At 23.9% G+C, this 18,821-nt stretch overlaps 3 protein-coding genes and 1 long non-coding RNA gene across 4 annotated transcripts; 1 reads left to right on the top strand and 3 right to left on the bottom strand.

The window, feature by feature from the left end:
• Nucleotides 1–1,072: 1,072 nt before the first annotated feature.
• Nucleotides 1,073–3,333, bottom strand: LOC146720494 (uncharacterized). Its single transcript, XM_085488350.1, has 7 exons — nucleotides 3,079–3,333; nucleotides 2,565–2,827; nucleotides 2,149–2,304; nucleotides 1,716–1,968; nucleotides 1,452–1,520; nucleotides 1,264–1,353; nucleotides 1,073–1,138 (listed from the first exon to the last, which is right to left on the bottom strand). The coding sequence occupies exons 1-7, from the start codon at nucleotides 3,331–3,333 to the stop codon at nucleotides 1,073–1,075; spliced, it is 1,152 nt and encodes a 383-aa protein (XP_085344476.1).
• A 904-nt stretch (nucleotides 3,334–4,237) lies between these two features.
• Nucleotides 4,238–5,803, top strand: LOC146720493 (uncharacterized). The gene is made up of 4 exons (XR_014926040.1): nucleotides 4,238–4,502; nucleotides 4,881–5,036; nucleotides 5,164–5,498; nucleotides 5,571–5,803. It is a non-coding gene; the product is annotated as an uncharacterized LOC146720493 (long non-coding RNA).
• A 3,489-nt stretch (nucleotides 5,804–9,292) lies between these two features.
• On the bottom strand, nucleotides 9,293–12,396 carry LOC146720492 (uncharacterized). Its single transcript, XM_085488349.1, has 7 exons — nucleotides 12,142–12,396; nucleotides 11,646–11,908; nucleotides 10,536–10,691; nucleotides 10,095–10,353; nucleotides 9,833–9,901; nucleotides 9,647–9,736; nucleotides 9,293–9,406 (listed from the first exon to the last, which is right to left on the bottom strand). Exons 1-7 carry the CDS (start codon nucleotides 12,394–12,396, stop codon nucleotides 9,293–9,295), a joined length of 1,206 nt encoding a protein of 401 aa, XP_085344475.1.
• A 1,542-nt stretch (nucleotides 12,397–13,938) lies between these two features.
• On the bottom strand, nucleotides 13,939–16,201 carry LOC146720491 (uncharacterized). The gene is made up of 7 exons (XM_085488351.1): nucleotides 15,947–16,201; nucleotides 15,433–15,695; nucleotides 15,017–15,172; nucleotides 14,581–14,833; nucleotides 14,317–14,385; nucleotides 14,129–14,218; nucleotides 13,939–14,004 (listed from the first exon to the last, which is right to left on the bottom strand). The coding sequence occupies exons 1-7, from the start codon at nucleotides 16,199–16,201 to the stop codon at nucleotides 13,939–13,941; spliced, it is 1,152 nt and encodes a 383-aa protein (XP_085344477.1).
• Nucleotides 16,202–18,821: the final 2,620 nt, after the last annotated feature.

Below are 18,821 nucleotides of genomic sequence, written 5' to 3'. Positions count from 1 at the left end.
CATTTTTTTACAAATTTATCTGTTAAAATTCGAGCAGACTTTATTTGTTTTATGGATTATAAATGAAAAATTAACTTTAGATAATCATTGCTGTTACATATGTATATGACGCTAATATTTAACGACTATAAATATAAATATTAAATGTATGTATATATAATCTCATTTTTAATACTCAGTAATATAGATGTATCTTTTTAATAAAACTTTAAGTCCACGTTACAAACAAAAAATTTTGAACATATACTTTCATTTTTTTTAAACACTAATCAGAAATCTTTAAGTGTATTATATTGCAGGAAGCGTTGAAATATCTATTGGAGGAGCCAATATGGAACAACAGTAGAAACAGATAATTAAGTTTAGATCACTTTTTTCCTTCCGGACTGTTATTTGTACATATATAATTTTTGAGTATAGCAAAATGACCAAGAAAATATTCTCGTGACATATTTTAATAATGTACATAAATTCAATATCTCAAATGAGGTATAAATTAATGAGGTATAAATTAATCTTTTAAATTGAATAAATGAAAAGTGAAGATGTATATCAAAGCAATTTAATTTGTTTTACAAAATTTGAGAGAATAAATAAGTAAAATATATGTATTATGATATATATTGAATAAGACATAATTACATTACTGTGTTATATTTATTTTTTGCAAAATATATTATCATACCAAATAAAAAGGTTATCTATATACAAAAAATCTTTATATATTATACAAAGATAAATTGAAATAAAAAAAAATTATAATACTTTGTAATTGTGTAAAGAAAATTTCGTTCTATGTAATTTATTTGTTATAAAATTACTGTATGTGTATATATTTTTCTTTATATAACTTGAGAAAAATGCTTTCTAAGAAATAGAAAGTAAATTTATTTTCAAAAAATAATACACAAATTATTTTTTTCTTATATATAAAATTTATATTTTTTAAAAAAAGTAAGCATACGGACACAATGAATGTATGTCAGAAGGTTTTTACTGTTTATTCTTATATATAAGTTTATGCATGACTTTTATATTAATTAATTTTTATTGATTACATAATATCATCATATCAATAATCAGAAGTTATATTCATTTGTATTATAATCACCAATACGGCTGCAACTGCTGTGTAGAACTGAAAAGTATGTTCTTCTTTTACATGACAGAAATGAGTTTTTTTTTACCAATCGATAGATACACAAAATTCTTTTATTAAACTTTGTCGTATTAATTTTTATTTTCATAAATATTAAGACATACCTTACGTATGAAATCGTAACCGAAATAGAAAAGTCCCATACCATAAAATTTTACTTCCCTCCGTTTTATTTGTAATATAAATTGTAGAATCTGAATTTTTAGATAAATATATAATTCGATATATTATAAGATATAAACATTATATGTATACTAGATGCTATATGATATTATGGGCGGCCATAATTTACCTGTTCCCGAAAGTCTTTATCCGAATTATTATTAGACAAATTATAAAGAATCGCTACTGTCTCGTTTGCCTGAAATTTTATGCATACAAAATTATAGTTTATAAACTGAAAATTAAAATATGTAAAATAAAATAATTTTATGGAAATTGCTGATGTCAATATCAATGTTATTAGCTAATGATTTTTAATATTGTATATTTTAAATCTATTATTGTTATTTCTAATTAAATTTTAATGATTAATAATTACTTTACTCTGTTATACCTTATCGTAAATAATTTGACAGATATGATTCAATGCAAAAAGTTTTGCAGTATATACAACGGCCCAGATATAAATAATTATTTTAGAGAAAACATTTTCGAATGTATCCTTATTATTGTCTTTATATGTTGCATAAATTCCGCAACACAATTCAACAAAAAGCATAAAATAAGATGTCATTTGCAATGTCATTTGTATACTGAATACTTTGTTTAGCTCGCGTGATATAAAGCATAATTCCAGGTGAATGTGCCTGCAATCAAATAATAATTGTCACAATTAAATTACACTACAGTATGTGTTTAAACTTGGATAAAGATATTTTCAATATAAAAACAATTGATTTTTTAATTACAAGATATCAAATTATAATTAAAATGTTTAATTAAAATATAAAATTATGTGTACTTTGCAATTTATACATTCTTATTACATTATAATCCACATGTATTGTCTACATTTTTTTGGATCTTCTGTATTTTGCGGAATACCTAAAATTAATTTATTTCTCCTTCTAGTACACATTGCATTATCTCTAAACAGATCATGAATGTGTTCGTTGATTTGATGATATCTGGTGCTTATATACCTAAATTTATAATGAAAAATTAAAATTAAAGGATTCGTTATCTACAATTTTTTACCAACATCGCTAAACATATACATATATGTATACATATATCTTATTTTATATTATGTAAAAGAGAAATCTTAAAGAGTATTAAAATAATGCTAAATGAAATAAGAAGATTGAATAGATTTAAGCTTTCAAAAAATTTTTTAAAATATTTTTGTTATATACACATTATTTATAAAAAAACTTTACAAAGCTGTATATCGTATACCGACCTCAGAATAGCTGCCCAAATTAAACCATTGAGAGTATTTACGTGGAACATATGATTTGCTATAAATGGTATCCAAATATTACTGATGTTAAAATCCTGATAGTTCCATAAAATATCGCACAAATTCATAAAAAGAGTTATCAAAATCCATCCTATTGTCATTTTGATTGTCCATTTATACAGTAGTCTGTATTCCTTTGACGTTCCAAACATTTCCAATGTATCATCCACGACAGAAAGTTTATATAAACACGTTTTTAATTTCTTAAAATATAATTATAATTTAATCACTTTAAAGCGTAAAAATCAATATAAATGCAAGAAATATATAATTATTTTTTCTGAATGTTTTGTCCGTGATGATAATACAATTATTAAAACGTATTTTCTAAAAACATTATTTAAACATAACTCGATATTTGTTCTTTTGTTGAAAGATTGAAATTAATATTCTCAATACCAAGTACTCTAATATGATAAGATTTAAGCGTAATAATTTGGACAATAATTTTTACCTTATAACGAAACAGGCTGATGAACATTGACACAGTCGCACAAAAGATTATTACTATATTACTCCAGGCCGTGTATAGGTTATTATTGTAGAGTAAATAATAATAGAGGCACACGTAAAGGCTCCATGAGATTAAAAAATACAGACTAGTGAGGTATAACTTGGGTCGTCCAAGAGGATATTCGAAGAAGCTCAAGCCGCAGAATGATCCAATGATTAGTAATGGGGACATCGCTGCCTGAATCGTCTCCGTCATGATTTTCGAAAATCATAAATTTAAATTACATTCTATTATGTGAGGTACTTTGTGTTGATGTCAGCGAAAATTAAAAATGTGTTTTTACTTTTCTTCCGCACATCCTACAAGAAACTTTACAAGAATTATACTGCAAAATATGTTGAAATTTTTATTCGACCGCTAAATATCGACCGGTAAAATAGACAGATACACAATCTAATAATATGGAAGACTTTTTTCGCGCAAAATTATTATCTACGTAGCGTATATAATTTATAAAACGTTATTGGTTATGAATAACAAATTCTTGTAATATTGTGTTACATGAAAATTGTAGGATTCTGTATAACTTATACAAAAAATAATCTTTAAATAAAATGATTTAAATTGTGGGGATTAACAATATATATAATTAAAATTTTATTATTAATACGTTCGTTATTATTAAAGGAAACTGTCAATTATATTTCAAAAATATGAGTTATTTATTCATTTCTTTGCAAACTTATTTGTTAAGATTATAACAGATTTTATTTATTTGATTATTAAATGAAAAATTAATTTTAGATAATTATTACATATGTATATGTCGCTAATATCGAACATGTTAATATAAATATTAAACATATGTATGTATATAATTTAATTTTTAATGCTCAAATATGTTTCTTTTAAAAAAAATTGATACATAATCGTGTATCAAGAGACACGGTAGTGTCTCGCGACCAGTTAAGGACGTAGCCGAGACACCGTGTATCTTAACGCGAGTCGGACATTTGAGTCTTTATAATATTTCGAATTCTCAATAACGGCTGAAGCAATCGAGTTTATACTAGACTTAATCGATAGATTGAGTTTGAATTATATAATAAAAGTGTCTTTATTTCTGCTCTACGTGATTTGTAAGCAGAGATATAAAATGCAAAGTCGAAATATGAAAAATTTCTTTTAAGAAACGTCCCCGTCATCATTGTCATCATCGACCACGCAAACATAGTAGTATCGTGCTACACGTATTCACACGTATACAACACATGCGCACACATATATCACACGTACACAACACATAAATAGATGCATGTATTGGAAATGTCCATCTCGCACGTTTTACAACAGACGGCGATAGTTGCCCTCCGCTATATTGACAGCGTGCGGGGTTAGATATTTTCAATCAATCAACGTGCGGGGTTAGATATTTTCAATTTCAATTTTTACATTCAATTTTAATGTTATTATTTGCAAATTTATGGTCATAATATTTCAATAATATTTCAATTATATAAATGCCTATGTATGAGTATGCATATATTTTTAATAATAGTTGCCCTCCGCTATATTGACAGCGTGCGGGGTTAGATATTTTCAATTTCAATTTTTACATTCAATTTTAATGTTATTATTTGCAAATTTATTGTCATAATAATTTATGTGCAAGTTTACAGTCTGTGATACAAAATCAGATATTTTGCTATTATTTCAATAATATTTCAATTATATAAATGCCTATGTATGAGTATGCATATATTTTTAATAATTTTCTTAATTAGCTTCTATATTTTTTTCAGTTGTACATCAAGCAGGTAGCATTATCAGCTCACTTGTGAGCATGGGTTGGGCAATGGCTAGTTATCATCGCAGCATTCGATTAGCTTAACAAGATAAATCTAATATCAGTGCTATAGGAACTATTTTACAATTTTTCTGGCATTTTCTTATTGCAGGTACATATATATCCAATAATTAATATACAAAATTAAATATTATTCATCACACACTTTGTATCAAAATAATATATTTTTTAAAATTTATTTTAAATTTATTTAATCATTTTTATCATTGTGATTGTAGTGGCAAGGATCTTATTGCTCAGTGTCATTGCAAGCATCTGGCCTGTATATACCATAATATATTGTGTAATACATTGGCTAAGTATGACAATATAGATTTTGATAGATTCCCATGGAATATTGGAATTTTGTCGGACTTACAGTCATCCACCACATATGCAGCCTACAATTAAAGAACGCATTTATTCCATATGATTTGCTTCCGTTATTGGAATATTTAAAATAAAAATTTTATTAATAAATCTCGATGAAATAATTTATAAGAGGTTGAAGAAACTATGAAACAAATTCAGTCTCATAAAAGGGTAGTTGGAACAATAGTGGTGAATGCAGAAGGTATTACATGAGATCATTGACATGATTTACTTGTAGTTGTAAACAAAGTTTATAAAATTATATTTGTTTTAGGTATTCCTATAAAGTCAACATTAGATAATACGACAACAGTTCAATACGCAGGTTTGATAAGTCAATTGTCAGATAAAGCTCGTTCTGTCGTACGTGACTTGAATCCAACAAATGATTTAACTTTCTTGCGCATACGTAGCAAAAAACATAAAATTATGATGGCACCAGATAAAGAATTCATATTAATAGTAGTACAAAATCCAGTTGATTGATATTTAAAAGAAACAAAAATATATTTCAAAGTTAAGATTTATTTTTTTGGTTGTTAATTTAATCTGTATGCTACATTGGATGTTAATATCTATTCAATTAAATAAAGAAAAATAAAAGAATAAAGCTTAAAAATTATACAAAATGCAGTATTTAATTACTAATTTAACAAATTATGAACTTTTAGAGTTTTTAAATAGTGCTTTTTTCTTTGGTAACAATATTATATTTTTAAGTTTGATAATTATGAAAATATGTATATATAGTAATTCATGGCATGTTTATTTTTGTATTTAATACAATTATAAATGTACATTTCTCATCAATAAAATATCACAGTATCTTTTTTATAATTTAATTTTAATATTGAGATTGTTTTTATTCAGTGGAAAAAAAAATGTGTAGTTGGTCCCTATTAATTATACATACATATAAGAGTGTCGCACAAATAATTCTATGCAGTCTTTTTAAGATAATATAAAAATACTTATAAATATAATCAATTAAAATACATATAATCAAAATTGTATGTATTAAATTCAATAGCATATAAAAAAGATTTTTTAAAATTATATATATATAATAAAAATCCAACATTTTATATATATATATATATATATATATATATATATATATAAATATATATTTATTTATTGTATATCATAAATATATATTTATTTATTTATATTTACCTATCTTTTTTTTATATATATGGTAGAAATACAATGTATGAGTTATTTTATTTTGCAAAATTTTTGAAAGTTAAACTATTAATTACAATGAAATTATTTCATATAATACCGAGATTCTTTTCATAATAAAGATTAAGAGAGAGTTAGATTTTATCATAAGATTTATAAAAGTCATAAGATAAGGTTAATTGCATATTGTATAGTTTATCTCTCATTTTTTAAAGTAAATAAATATCAAAGTTACATTGCTTGAACTGGTGCGTTTGAAGTATGTTGTCTTTTTGAGGGATGCAAGACAATATAGTACAAAAGCATTGCTGTAATTCCCAAGAAAAAGGAAATGATACAAATAATATACAAATAATAAAGATTATATTAAAGTACTAAGCCTCTTTAACTGCAGGAGGACAAGCATATTGCCATAATAAATTTGCTGCAATATTTTCAAAAAAGCAGATAACATAGAAAGATAGATGTTTTCAAAATGTTTTGCTATCTACAGCATTGAGATATATAAAAATGTGCACTATGCCAATAACGGAAGCAAATAATATGGAATAAATGCGTTCTTTAATTGTAGGCTGCATATGTGGTGGATGACTGCAAGTCCGACAAAATTCCAATATTCCATGGGAATCTATCAAAATCCATATTGTCATACTTAGCCAATGTATTACACAATATATTATGGTATATACAGGCCAGATGCTTGCAATGACACTGAGCAATAAAATCCTTGCCACTACAATCACAATGATAAAAATGATTAAATAAATTTAAAATAAATTTTTAAAAATATATTATTTTGATACAAATTGTGTGATGAATAATATTTAATTTTGTATATTAATTATTGGATATATATGTACCTAAAATAAGAAAATGCCAGAAAAATTGAATTTGCTTATTTATTTAAAGATGCTTATCATATACAAAAATGAATGATATAATCTCTAAAAACTCACCTTTAAAAAAAGGTAAAAAAAGGCGACCAGTTAAGGGCACGCCATTAACAAAAATTATCCATTGCAAACCCATGTACAATAGAATTGTATGAAAAATTATCGATTATAAACCCATGTACAATCGTAACAAAAGTAATGAAATAAAAAAAAAATTGCGCCAAGTGAAAGTAGAAACTTGTACCAGTGGAAAATTAAAGTTGCAGACATATATAGAGTCGTATAATGAATCAATAAAAATTTAAATTTGCAAATGTAGAATTGTACCATAAAAAAACTTATCTTATAAAAAAAAAGATAAACAAGATGCCAAGTCCATGCGCCATGTGAAAAAGTGTTAAACAAAAAAGTATTTTTAAGTAAAAAAATCTATCAATTGACAAAAATTTATGTTCTAAAATTAATATCTCTACAAAAAGTAATGTCCAATTATTGCGCGAATAAATAAACATTTTTATAAAAATTAAAATTTAAAAACTTATGCAAATTTAAAATTAATATAAAATAAAAAGAAATAAAAAAATTTTAGTTAAAAAACTAGGCGCGCTGCTAAATAATATTCTAATGATATTAAAATTAAATTGTTATTTTTAAACTCATTGCAGCGCGCCCAGTTTTTTTAACTAAAATTTTTTTATTTCTTTTTATTTTATATTAATTTTAAATTTGCATAAGTTTTTAAATTTTAATTTTTTATAAAAATGTTTATTTATTCGCGCAATAATTGGACATTACTTTTTGTAGAGATATTAATTTTAGAACATAAATTTTTGTCAATTGATAGATTTTTTTACTTAAAAATACTTTTTTGTTTAACACTTTTTCACATGGCGCATGGACTTGGCATCTTGTTTATCTTTTTTTTTATAAGATAAGTTTTTTTATGGTACAATTCTACATTTGCAAATTTAAATTTTTATTGATTCATTATACGACTCTATATATGTCTGCAACTTTAATTTTCCACTGGTACAAGTTTCTACTTTCACTTGGCGCAATTTTTTTTTTATTTCATTACTTTTGTTACGATTGTACATGGGTTTATAATCGATAATTTTTCATACAATTCTATTGTACATGGGTTTGCAATGGATAATTTTTGTTAATGGCGTGCCCTTAACTGGTCGCCTTTTTTTACCTTTTTTTAAAGGTGAGTTTTTAGAGATTATAAAAATATTTACATGATTAATTTTTCAAGAAAATAAAATGTTTCCATGATAAAATTGTAATCTTACATTACTACGTAATCAATATTTTACAAGCTTTTTTGAGCGACATTTAATTGAAATAATTAAATAAACATTAGATGCATCTTGATTGTTGCATTATTTTATAGTAATTAATGTCAATTTTTGTATATGTTGACATTTTTTCTCGGTATTCATATCTTGCGTTAGCATCACAATAATACATAATTAATATACTCGTACCATATATACCAATAATACAGGAGAAATTATCGAGAAGTTTACTTATTCAAAAGTTTTTTAAGAATAATAAAAATGTATAATCATAAAAATTTTATATATTATATAAGGATAAATTCCAATAAAACAATAATAATATATTTGTTTATTGTAATAGTGTAATAGAAAATTTAATCCTATATAAATTCTGTGTCATATATAAAGTTATTATATATTTATATCTTCTTTTATAATTTGAGAAAAGTATTTCTCAAGAAATAAAAAGTAAACTTATTTTTAAAAAATAAATAAATTTTTATTTTTTATATATAAAACGTATATTTTCTAAAAAAAAGTGGGCATACGGACACAATGAATGTATGTCAGAAGGTTTTCACTGTTTATTCTTATATATATATATATATATATATGTTGTATGACTTTTATATTAATTAATTTTCATTGATTACATCATCATCATCATCATCAAATGATATTATGAACTTATCAAAATCTATATTCATTTGTATTATAATCACCAACACAGTTGCAGCTGTCGTGTAGAACTGAAAAGTATGTTCTTCTTTAACATAATAAAAGCGAATTTTGCCCTAATCGCATAAATTGAAAATAAGATCTAAAATATGCATTGTAATGATGAATAATATATATTGCTTTTTTTGAAACATAAAATTAAAAATATATTTTACTTAAATATTTTTATTATCTAAGATATATACACACAGTTTTGTTTTTTATTAAACTTTGTCGTGTATTAATTTTTTTTTATAAATATAAAGACATACCTTACGTATAAGATCGTAACCGAAATAGAAAAGTCCCATACCATAAAATTTTATTTCTCTTCGTTTTATTTGTAGTATGAATTGTAGAATCTGAATTTTTAGATAAATATAATTCGATATATTACATGAAATTTAAACATTACATGCATACTAGATGCTATATGATATTATGCGATAATAATTCACCTGCTCCCGAAAATCTTTATCCGAATGATCGTTGGACAGTTTATAAAGAATTGCCACTGTCTCGTTCGCCTGAAATTATACGCACACAAAATTGTAGTTTATAAACTAAAAATTAAAAAAAATAAGAAATATAATTTTATGAAAATTGCTAATGTCAATGAGAAATGTTATTAGCTAATGATTTATTAATATTAACTTTTTTATATTTATTATTGTTATTGCTAATTAAATTATAATGATTAATTACATTAGTCTGTTATACCTTATCGCAAATAATTTGACAGACATGATTCAATGCAAGAAGTTTTACAGTACATACAATGACCCAGACATAAATATCCATGTCTAAATGTTGTTCCAATGTATCTTCATCATTGTATGGATTCTCTAGATATATCCCGTAAATTTTGCAACACAATTCAATAAAAAACGTGAAATAAGATGCCATTTCCAATGTCATTTGTATACTGAATACTTCATTTATCTCGCGTGATATAAAGCATAATTCTAGGTGAATGTGCCTGCAATCAAATCATAATTGTCATAATTAAATTAAACTGCAGAATGTCTTTAAATTTGGTTTCAAGTATTTTCAATATAAAAACATAATTGATTCTTTAATTATAATATATCAAATTTTAATTAAAATGTTTAATTAAAATATAAAGTTATAATGTATACTTTGCAAATACATTGCAATTACATTATAATCCACATGTATTGTCTACATTTTATTGGTTCTTCTGTACTTCGCGGAATACATAAAATTAATTTATTTCGTCTTCTAGTACACATTGCGTTATCTTTAAATAGATCTCGAATGTGCTCGTTGATTTGATGAAATCTGGTGCTTATATACCTGAATTTAATGAAAAATTAAAATTAAAGGATTCGTTACTTACATTTTTTTACTAACATTGCTAAACATATATATTATATATGTACAGGGTGTTTCCGATACATACACATCATAATGTCGGGTTGCTTATCTGCTTACCGACAGGGGCATGCTTTATGAGAAAAAGAAATCGACTTTATTACTTTGTATATACAGTGAACACTTGTGAAATTTGACTATATAGATAAAATATATATTTAATAATATAGATAAAATAACATAAGTAAAATTTAATAATACATTTGTATTAAATTTTACTAAAAATATTTTTTTGATTTATTTTTAATATAATTTTTATCTATAAATATAATAAATCATATAATAAATTTATAGTAAATATAAAAGTTATATAATAAATTTTTAGTAAATATAATAAGTCATATAATAAATTTATTATATGACTTATTATATTCAGAGATTAAATTTATTATATGACTTATATTTATTAAAAATTAATTATATGACTTATGAATATTATATTATATTGATAGATAAAAATTATATTACAGATGAATTAAAAAATATTTTATAGTAAAATTTTAGTAAAATTTGATTATTAAATTTTACTTATGTTATTTTATTTATATTAATAAATATATATTTTATTCATATTATCCAATTTCACAAGTGTTCACTATGTATATAGAGTGATAAAGTCGATTTTTTTTTCTCATAAAACATGTCACTGGTGTAGCAGATAGGCAACCCGACATAATGATGTGTATGGATTGAAAACACCCTGTAAATGTATATCTTATTTCAGATTATATAACAGAAAAATATTAAAGTATTAAAATATAGCTACAAGATATGAGAAGATTGAATCGATTTAGACTTTCAAAAATTTTTTAAATATTTTTGTTATACATATATACATTATTTATAAATAAACTTTACAAAGTTATATATACCGACCTCAGAATAGCTGCCCAAATTAAACCATTGAGAGAATTTACGTGGAGCATATGGTTTGGTATAAATGAGAAATAAATATCACTGATGTTAAATTCCTGATAGTCCCATAAAATACCACACCAATTTATAAAAAGACATAATAAAATCCATCCTATTGTCATTCTAATTGTCCATTTATACAGTAGTCGGTATTCTTTTAATGTTCCAAGCATTTCCAATGTATCATCCACGACAGAAAGTTTATATAAACACGATTTTAATTTCTTAAAGAATCATAATTTGATCAAATTACAGTTAAAAATCAATATTCAAACAATATATAATTTCTTTTCTAAATATTTTATCAAAATTGAAACTGATCGATTAAAAACAAACATAAAGTCGATATTTGTTTTTTTGTTTAAAGATTAAAATTAGTATTCTCAATACAAAGTATTCTCATGTGATAAAATTTAAGCGTAATTATTTGAACAATAATATAATTCATAATTTTTACCTTATAACGACACAAGCTGATGAACATTGACACAATCTCACAAAATATTATTACTATATCAATCCAGGTCAGAGCTTGTTCATGAGTGTAGACTAAATAATAATAGATGTACACGTAGAGGCTCCATGTGATTAAAAAATACAGACTAGTGAGGTACGGCCTGGGTCGTCCAAGAGGATATTCGAAAAAGCTCAAGCTACAGAATGATCCAACGATCAATAATGGGGACAGTGCTGCCTGAATCGTCTCCGTCATGATTTTCGAAAATCATAAATTTAAATTACGTTTTATTATGTGAGATACTTTGTGTTGATGTCAGCGAAAATTAAAGAAATATATTCATTTTCTTTTCGCACATCCTGCAGGAAACTTTACAAGAATTATACTGCAAATTAATGTTGAAATTTTTATTCGACCGATGAATATCGACCGGTAAAATAAAAAGGTGAATAATCTAATAAGAGAGACCCTTTTTTGCGCAAAATTATTATCTGCATACCGTATATAATTTATAAAACATGTACGGTCATGAATAACAAATTTTTATAATATTGTGTCATTTGAAAATTGAGAGTTTCTGCATTACTTATACAAAAAATAACCTTGAGATAAAATGGATTAAATTGTGGCGATTGACAATTTCTATAACTAAAATTTTATTATTAGTACGTTTATTATTATGATGAAAGGAAACTGTTAGTTATATTAAAACATAGTGATGTTTTCATTTTTTTACAAATTTATCTGTTAAAAATCGAGCAGACTTTATTTGTTTTATGGATTATAAAATGAAAAATTAATTTTAGATAATCATTGCTGTTACATATGTATATGACGCTAATATTTAACGTATTAAATATAAATATTAAATGTATGTATATATAATCTTATTTTTAAAGCTCAGTAATATGGATGTATCTTTTTAATAAAACTTTAAGTCCACGTTACAGACAAAAAATTTTGAACATAATACTTTCATTTTTTTCAAACACTTATCAGGAATCTTTAAGTGTATTATATTGCAGGAAGCGTTGAAATATCTATTGGAGGAGCCAATATCGAACAACAGAAAAAACAGATAATTAAGTTTAGATCACTTTTTTCTTCCGGACTTGTTATTTGTCCATATATAATTTTTGAGTATAGCAGAAATGACCAAGCAATTATTCTCATGACATTTTTATAATGTACATAAATTCAGTATCTCAAATGAGGTATAAATTAATGAGGTATAAATTAATCTTTTAAATTGAATAAATGAAAAGTGAAGATGTATATCAAAGCAATTTAATTTGTTTTACAATATTTGAGAGAATAAATAAGTAAAATATATGTATTATGATATATATTCAATAAGACATAATTACATTACTGTGTTATATTTATTTTTTGCATAATATATTATCATACCAAATAAAAAGGTTATCTATATATAAAAAATCTTCATATATTATACAAAGATAAATTGAAATAAAAAAAATTATAATACTTTTGTAATTGTGTAAAAGAAAATTTCGTTTTATGTAATTTATTTGTTATAAAATTACTGTATATGTATATATTTTTCTTTTTATAACTTGAGAAAAATGCTTTCTAAGAAATTGAAAGTAAATTTATTTTCAAAAAATAATACACAAATTATTTTTTTCTTATATATAAAATTTATATTTTTAAAAAAAGTGGGCATACGGACACAATTAATGTATGTCAGAAGGTTTTTACTGTTTATTCTTATATATAAGTTTATGCATGACTTTTATATTAATTAATTTTTATCGATTACATAATATCATTATATCAATAATCGAAAGTTATATTCATTTGTATTATAATTACCAATACGGCTGCAACTGCTGCGTAGAACTGAAAAGTATGTTCTTCTTTTACATGACAGAAATGAGTTTTTTTTACCAATCGATAAATACACAAAATTTTTTTATTAAACTTTGTCGTAATAATTTTTATTTTCATAAATATTAAGACATACCTTACGTATGAAATCGTAACCGAAATAGAAAAGTCCCATACCATAAAATTTTACTTCCTTTTGTTTTATTTGTAATATAAATTGTAGAATCTGAATTTTTAGATAAATATATAATTCGATATATTATAAGATGTAAACATTATATGTATACTAGATGCTATATGATATTATGGGCGGCCATAATTTACCTGTTCCCGAAAGTCTTTATCCGAATTATCATTGGACAAGTTATAAAGAATCGCTACTGTCTCGTTTGCCTGAAATTATATGCATACAAAATTATAGTTTATAAACTGAAAATTAAAATATGTAAAATAAAATAATTTTATGGAAATTGCTGATGTCAATGTCAATGTTATTAGCTAATGATTTTTATTATTGTATTTTTTAAATATATTATTGTTATTTCTAATTAAATTTTAATGATTCATAATTACTTTACTCTGTTATACCTTATCGTAAATAATTTGACAGATATGATTCAATGCAAAAAGTTTTGCAGTATATACAACGGCCCAGATATAAATAATTATTTTAGAGAAAACATTTTCGAATGTATCCTTATTATTGTCTATGTATGTCGTATAAATTCCGCAACACAATTCAACAAAAAGCATAAAATAAGATGTCATTTGCGATGTCATTTGTATACTGAATACTTTGTTTAGCTCGCGTGATATAAAGCATAATTCCAGGTGAATGTGCCTGCAATCAAATAATAATTGTCACAATTAAATTACACTACAGTATGTGTTTAAACTTGGATAAAGATATTTTCAATATAAAAACAATTGATTCTTTAATTACAAGATATCAAATTATAATTAAAATGTTTAATTAAAATATAAAATTATAATGTGTACTTTGCAATTTTTACATTCTTATTACATTATAATCCACATGTATTGTCTACATTTTTTTGGATCTTCTGTATTTTGCGGAATACCTAAAATTAATTTATTTTTCCTTCTAGTACACATTGCATTATCTCTAAACAGATCATGAATGTGTTCGTTGATTTGATGATATCTGGTGCTTATATACCTGAATTTAATGAAAAATTAAAATTAAAGGATTCGTTATCTACAATTTTTTACCAACATCGCTAATCATATACATATATGTATATACATATATCTTATTTTATATTATGTAAAAGAGAAATCTTAAAGAGTATTAAAATAATGCTAAATGAAATGAGAAGATTGAATAGATTTAAGCTTTTAAAAAATTTTTTAAAATATTTTTGTTATATACACATTATTTATAAAAAAACTTCACAAAGCAGCATATGGTATACCGACCTCAGAATAGCTGCCCAAATTAAACCATTGAGAGTATTTACGTGGAACATATGATTTGCTATAAATGGTATCCAAATATTACTGATGTTAAAATCCTGATAGTCCCATAAAATATCGCACAAATTCATAAAAAGAGTTATCAAAATCCATCCTATTGTCATTTTGATTGTCCATTTATACAGTAGTCTGTATTCCTTTGACGTTCCAAACATTTCCAATGTATCATCCACGACAGAAAGTTTATATAAACACGTTTTTAATTTCTTAAAATATAATTATAATTTAATCACTTTAAAGCGTAAAATCTATATAAATGCAAGAAATATATAATTATTTTTTCTGAATGTTTTGTCCGTGATGATAATACAATTATTAAAACGGATCTTCTAAAAACATTATTTAAACATAAACTCGATATTTGTTCTTTTGTTGAAAGATTGAAATTAATATTCTCAATACCAAGTACTCTAATATGATAAGATTTAAGCGTAATAATTTGGACAATAATTTTTACCTTATAACGAAACAGGCTGATGAACATTGACACAATCGCACAAATAATTACTATTAGATTTGTCCAGACCAGATATATTTTAGTAATGTAGACTAGAGAATAAAAGAGGTACACGTAGAGGCTCCATGTGATTAAAAAATACAGACTACTGAGGTATAACCTGGGTCGTCCAAGAGGATATTCGAAGAAGCTCAAGCCGCAGAATGATCCAACGATTAGTAATGGGGACAACGCTGCCTGAATCGTCTCCGTCATGATTTTCGAAATCATAAATTTAAATTACATTCTATTATGTGATGGTACTTTGTGTTGATGTCAGCGAAAAATTAAAAATGTGTTTTTACTTTTCTCCGCACATCCTACAAGAACTTTACAAGAATTATACTGCAAAATATGTTGAAATTTTTATTCGACCGCTGAATATCGATCGGTAAATAAACAGATAAACAATCTAATAATAAGGAAGACCTTTTCCGCGCAAAATTATTATCTACATACCGTATATAATTTATAAAACGTAAACGGTTATGAATAAACAAATTTTTGTAATATTTTGTTACATGAAAATTGTAGGATTCTGTATAACTTATACAAAAAATAATTTTAAAATAAAATGGTTTAAATTATGGGAATTGACAATTTATATAATTAAAATTTTATTATTAATACGTTCGTATAATCAATTCGTTATTATTTAAAGGAAATGTCAGTTATATTTAACATATGAGTTATTTATTCATTTCTTTGGCAAACTTATTTGTTAAGATTATAGCAGACTTTATTTGGTTTATTTGATTATTAAATGAAAAATTAATTTTAGATAATTATTACACATGTATATGTCGCTAATATCGAACATGTTAATATAAATATTAAACATATGTATGTATATAAATATTTAATGTTTAATGCTCAAATATGTTTCTTTTAAAAAAATTGATACATAATCGTGTATAAAAATATTTACATGATTAATTTTTCGAGAAAATAAAATGTTTACATGATAAAATTGTAATTCTACATTACTACTTAATCAATATTTTACAAGCTTTTTTGAGCGACCATTTAATTGAAATAATTAAATAAACATTAGATGCATCTTGATTGTTGCATTATTTTATAGTAGTTACTGTCAATTTTTGTATATGTTGACATTTTTTCTCGGTATTCATATCTTGCGTTAGCATCACAATAATACATAATTAATATACTTGTACTATATATACCAATAATACAGGAGAGATTATCGAGAAGTTTACTTATTCAAAGTTTTTTAAGAATAATAAAATGTATAATCATAAAAATTTTATATATTATATAAGGATTAAATTCCCAATAAAACAATAATAATGTATTTGTTCATTGTAATAGTGTAAAAGAAAATTTTAATCTCTCATATAAATTCTTTGTCATATATAAGTTATTATATATTATATCTCCTTTATAATTTGAGAAAAGTATTTCTAAGAAATAAGAAGTAAACTTATTTTTAAAAATAATAAATAAATTGTTTATTTCTTATATACAAAAACGTATATTTTCTAAATAAAGTGGGCATACGGACACAATCAATGTATGTCAGAAGGTTTTCACTATTATTTATATATATATATATATATATATGTTGTGTATGACTTTTATATTAATTAATTTCATCGATTACATCATCAAATGATATTATGTACTTATAAAATCTATATTCATTTGTATATAATCACCAACACGGTTTGCAGCTGTCGTGTAGAACTGAAAAGTATGTTCTTCTTTAACACAATAGAAGCGAATTTTGCCCCTAATCGCATAAATTGGAAAATAAGATTCTAAGATATGCATTGTAATGATGAAAAATATATATTGTTTTTATGAAACCATATTAAATTAAAAATATATTTTTAAAATATATTTTATTTAAATATTGTTATTATTTAAAATATATACACGCAGTTTTGTTTTTTATTAAACTTTTGTTGTATATTAATTTTTTATTTTGATAATTATTAAGACATACCTACGTATGAGATCGTAACCGAAATAGAAAAGTCCCATACCATAAAATTTTATTTCTCTTCGTTTTATTTGTAGTATAAATTGTAGAATCTGAATTTTTAGATAAATATAATTCGATATATTACATGAAATTTAAATATTACATGCATACTAGATGCTATATGATATTATGCGATAATAATTTACCTGCTCCCGAAAATCTTTATCCGAATGATCGTTGGACAGTTTATAAAGAATGCCACTGTCTCGTTCGCCTGAAATTATACGCACACAAAATTGTAGCTTATAAACTGAAAATTAAAAAAAGTAAGAAAATAAATTTTATGAAAATTGCTAATGTCAATGAGAAATGTTATTAGCTAATAATATTATTAATATCAACTTTTTTATATTTATTATTGTTATTGCTAATTAAATTTTAATGATACTTACATTAGTCTGTTTATACCTTATCGCAAATAATTGACAGACATGATTAATGCAAGAAGTTTTACAGTACATACAATGACCCAGACATAAGTATCCATGTTTAAAACTGGTTGAAATGTATTCTCATCATTGTCTGGATTCTCTAGATATATCCCGTAAATTTTGCAACACAATCAATAAAAAACGTGAAATAAGATGCCATTTCCAAGTCATTTGTATACTGACTAATACTTTATTTATCTCGCGTGATATAAAACATAATTCTAGGTGAATGTGCCTGCAATCAAATCATAATTGTCATAATTAAATTAAACTGCAGAATGTCTTTAATTTGGTTTTTAAATATTTTCAATATAAAAACATAATTGATTTTTTAATTATAATATATCAAATTTTAAAAATATTTTTTAATTAAAATTAAAGTTTTTTAATGTTACTT

This window comes from Nylanderia fulva, unplaced genomic scaffold (assembly GCF_048542155.1).
Source record: "Nylanderia fulva isolate GAGA-0341 unplaced genomic scaffold, ASM4854215v1 Scaffold682, whole genome shotgun sequence".
Classification (NCBI taxonomy): Eukaryota; Metazoa; Arthropoda; class Insecta; order Hymenoptera; family Formicidae; genus Nylanderia; species Nylanderia fulva.
This window is presented reverse-complemented; position numbering and strand designations above follow the sequence as displayed.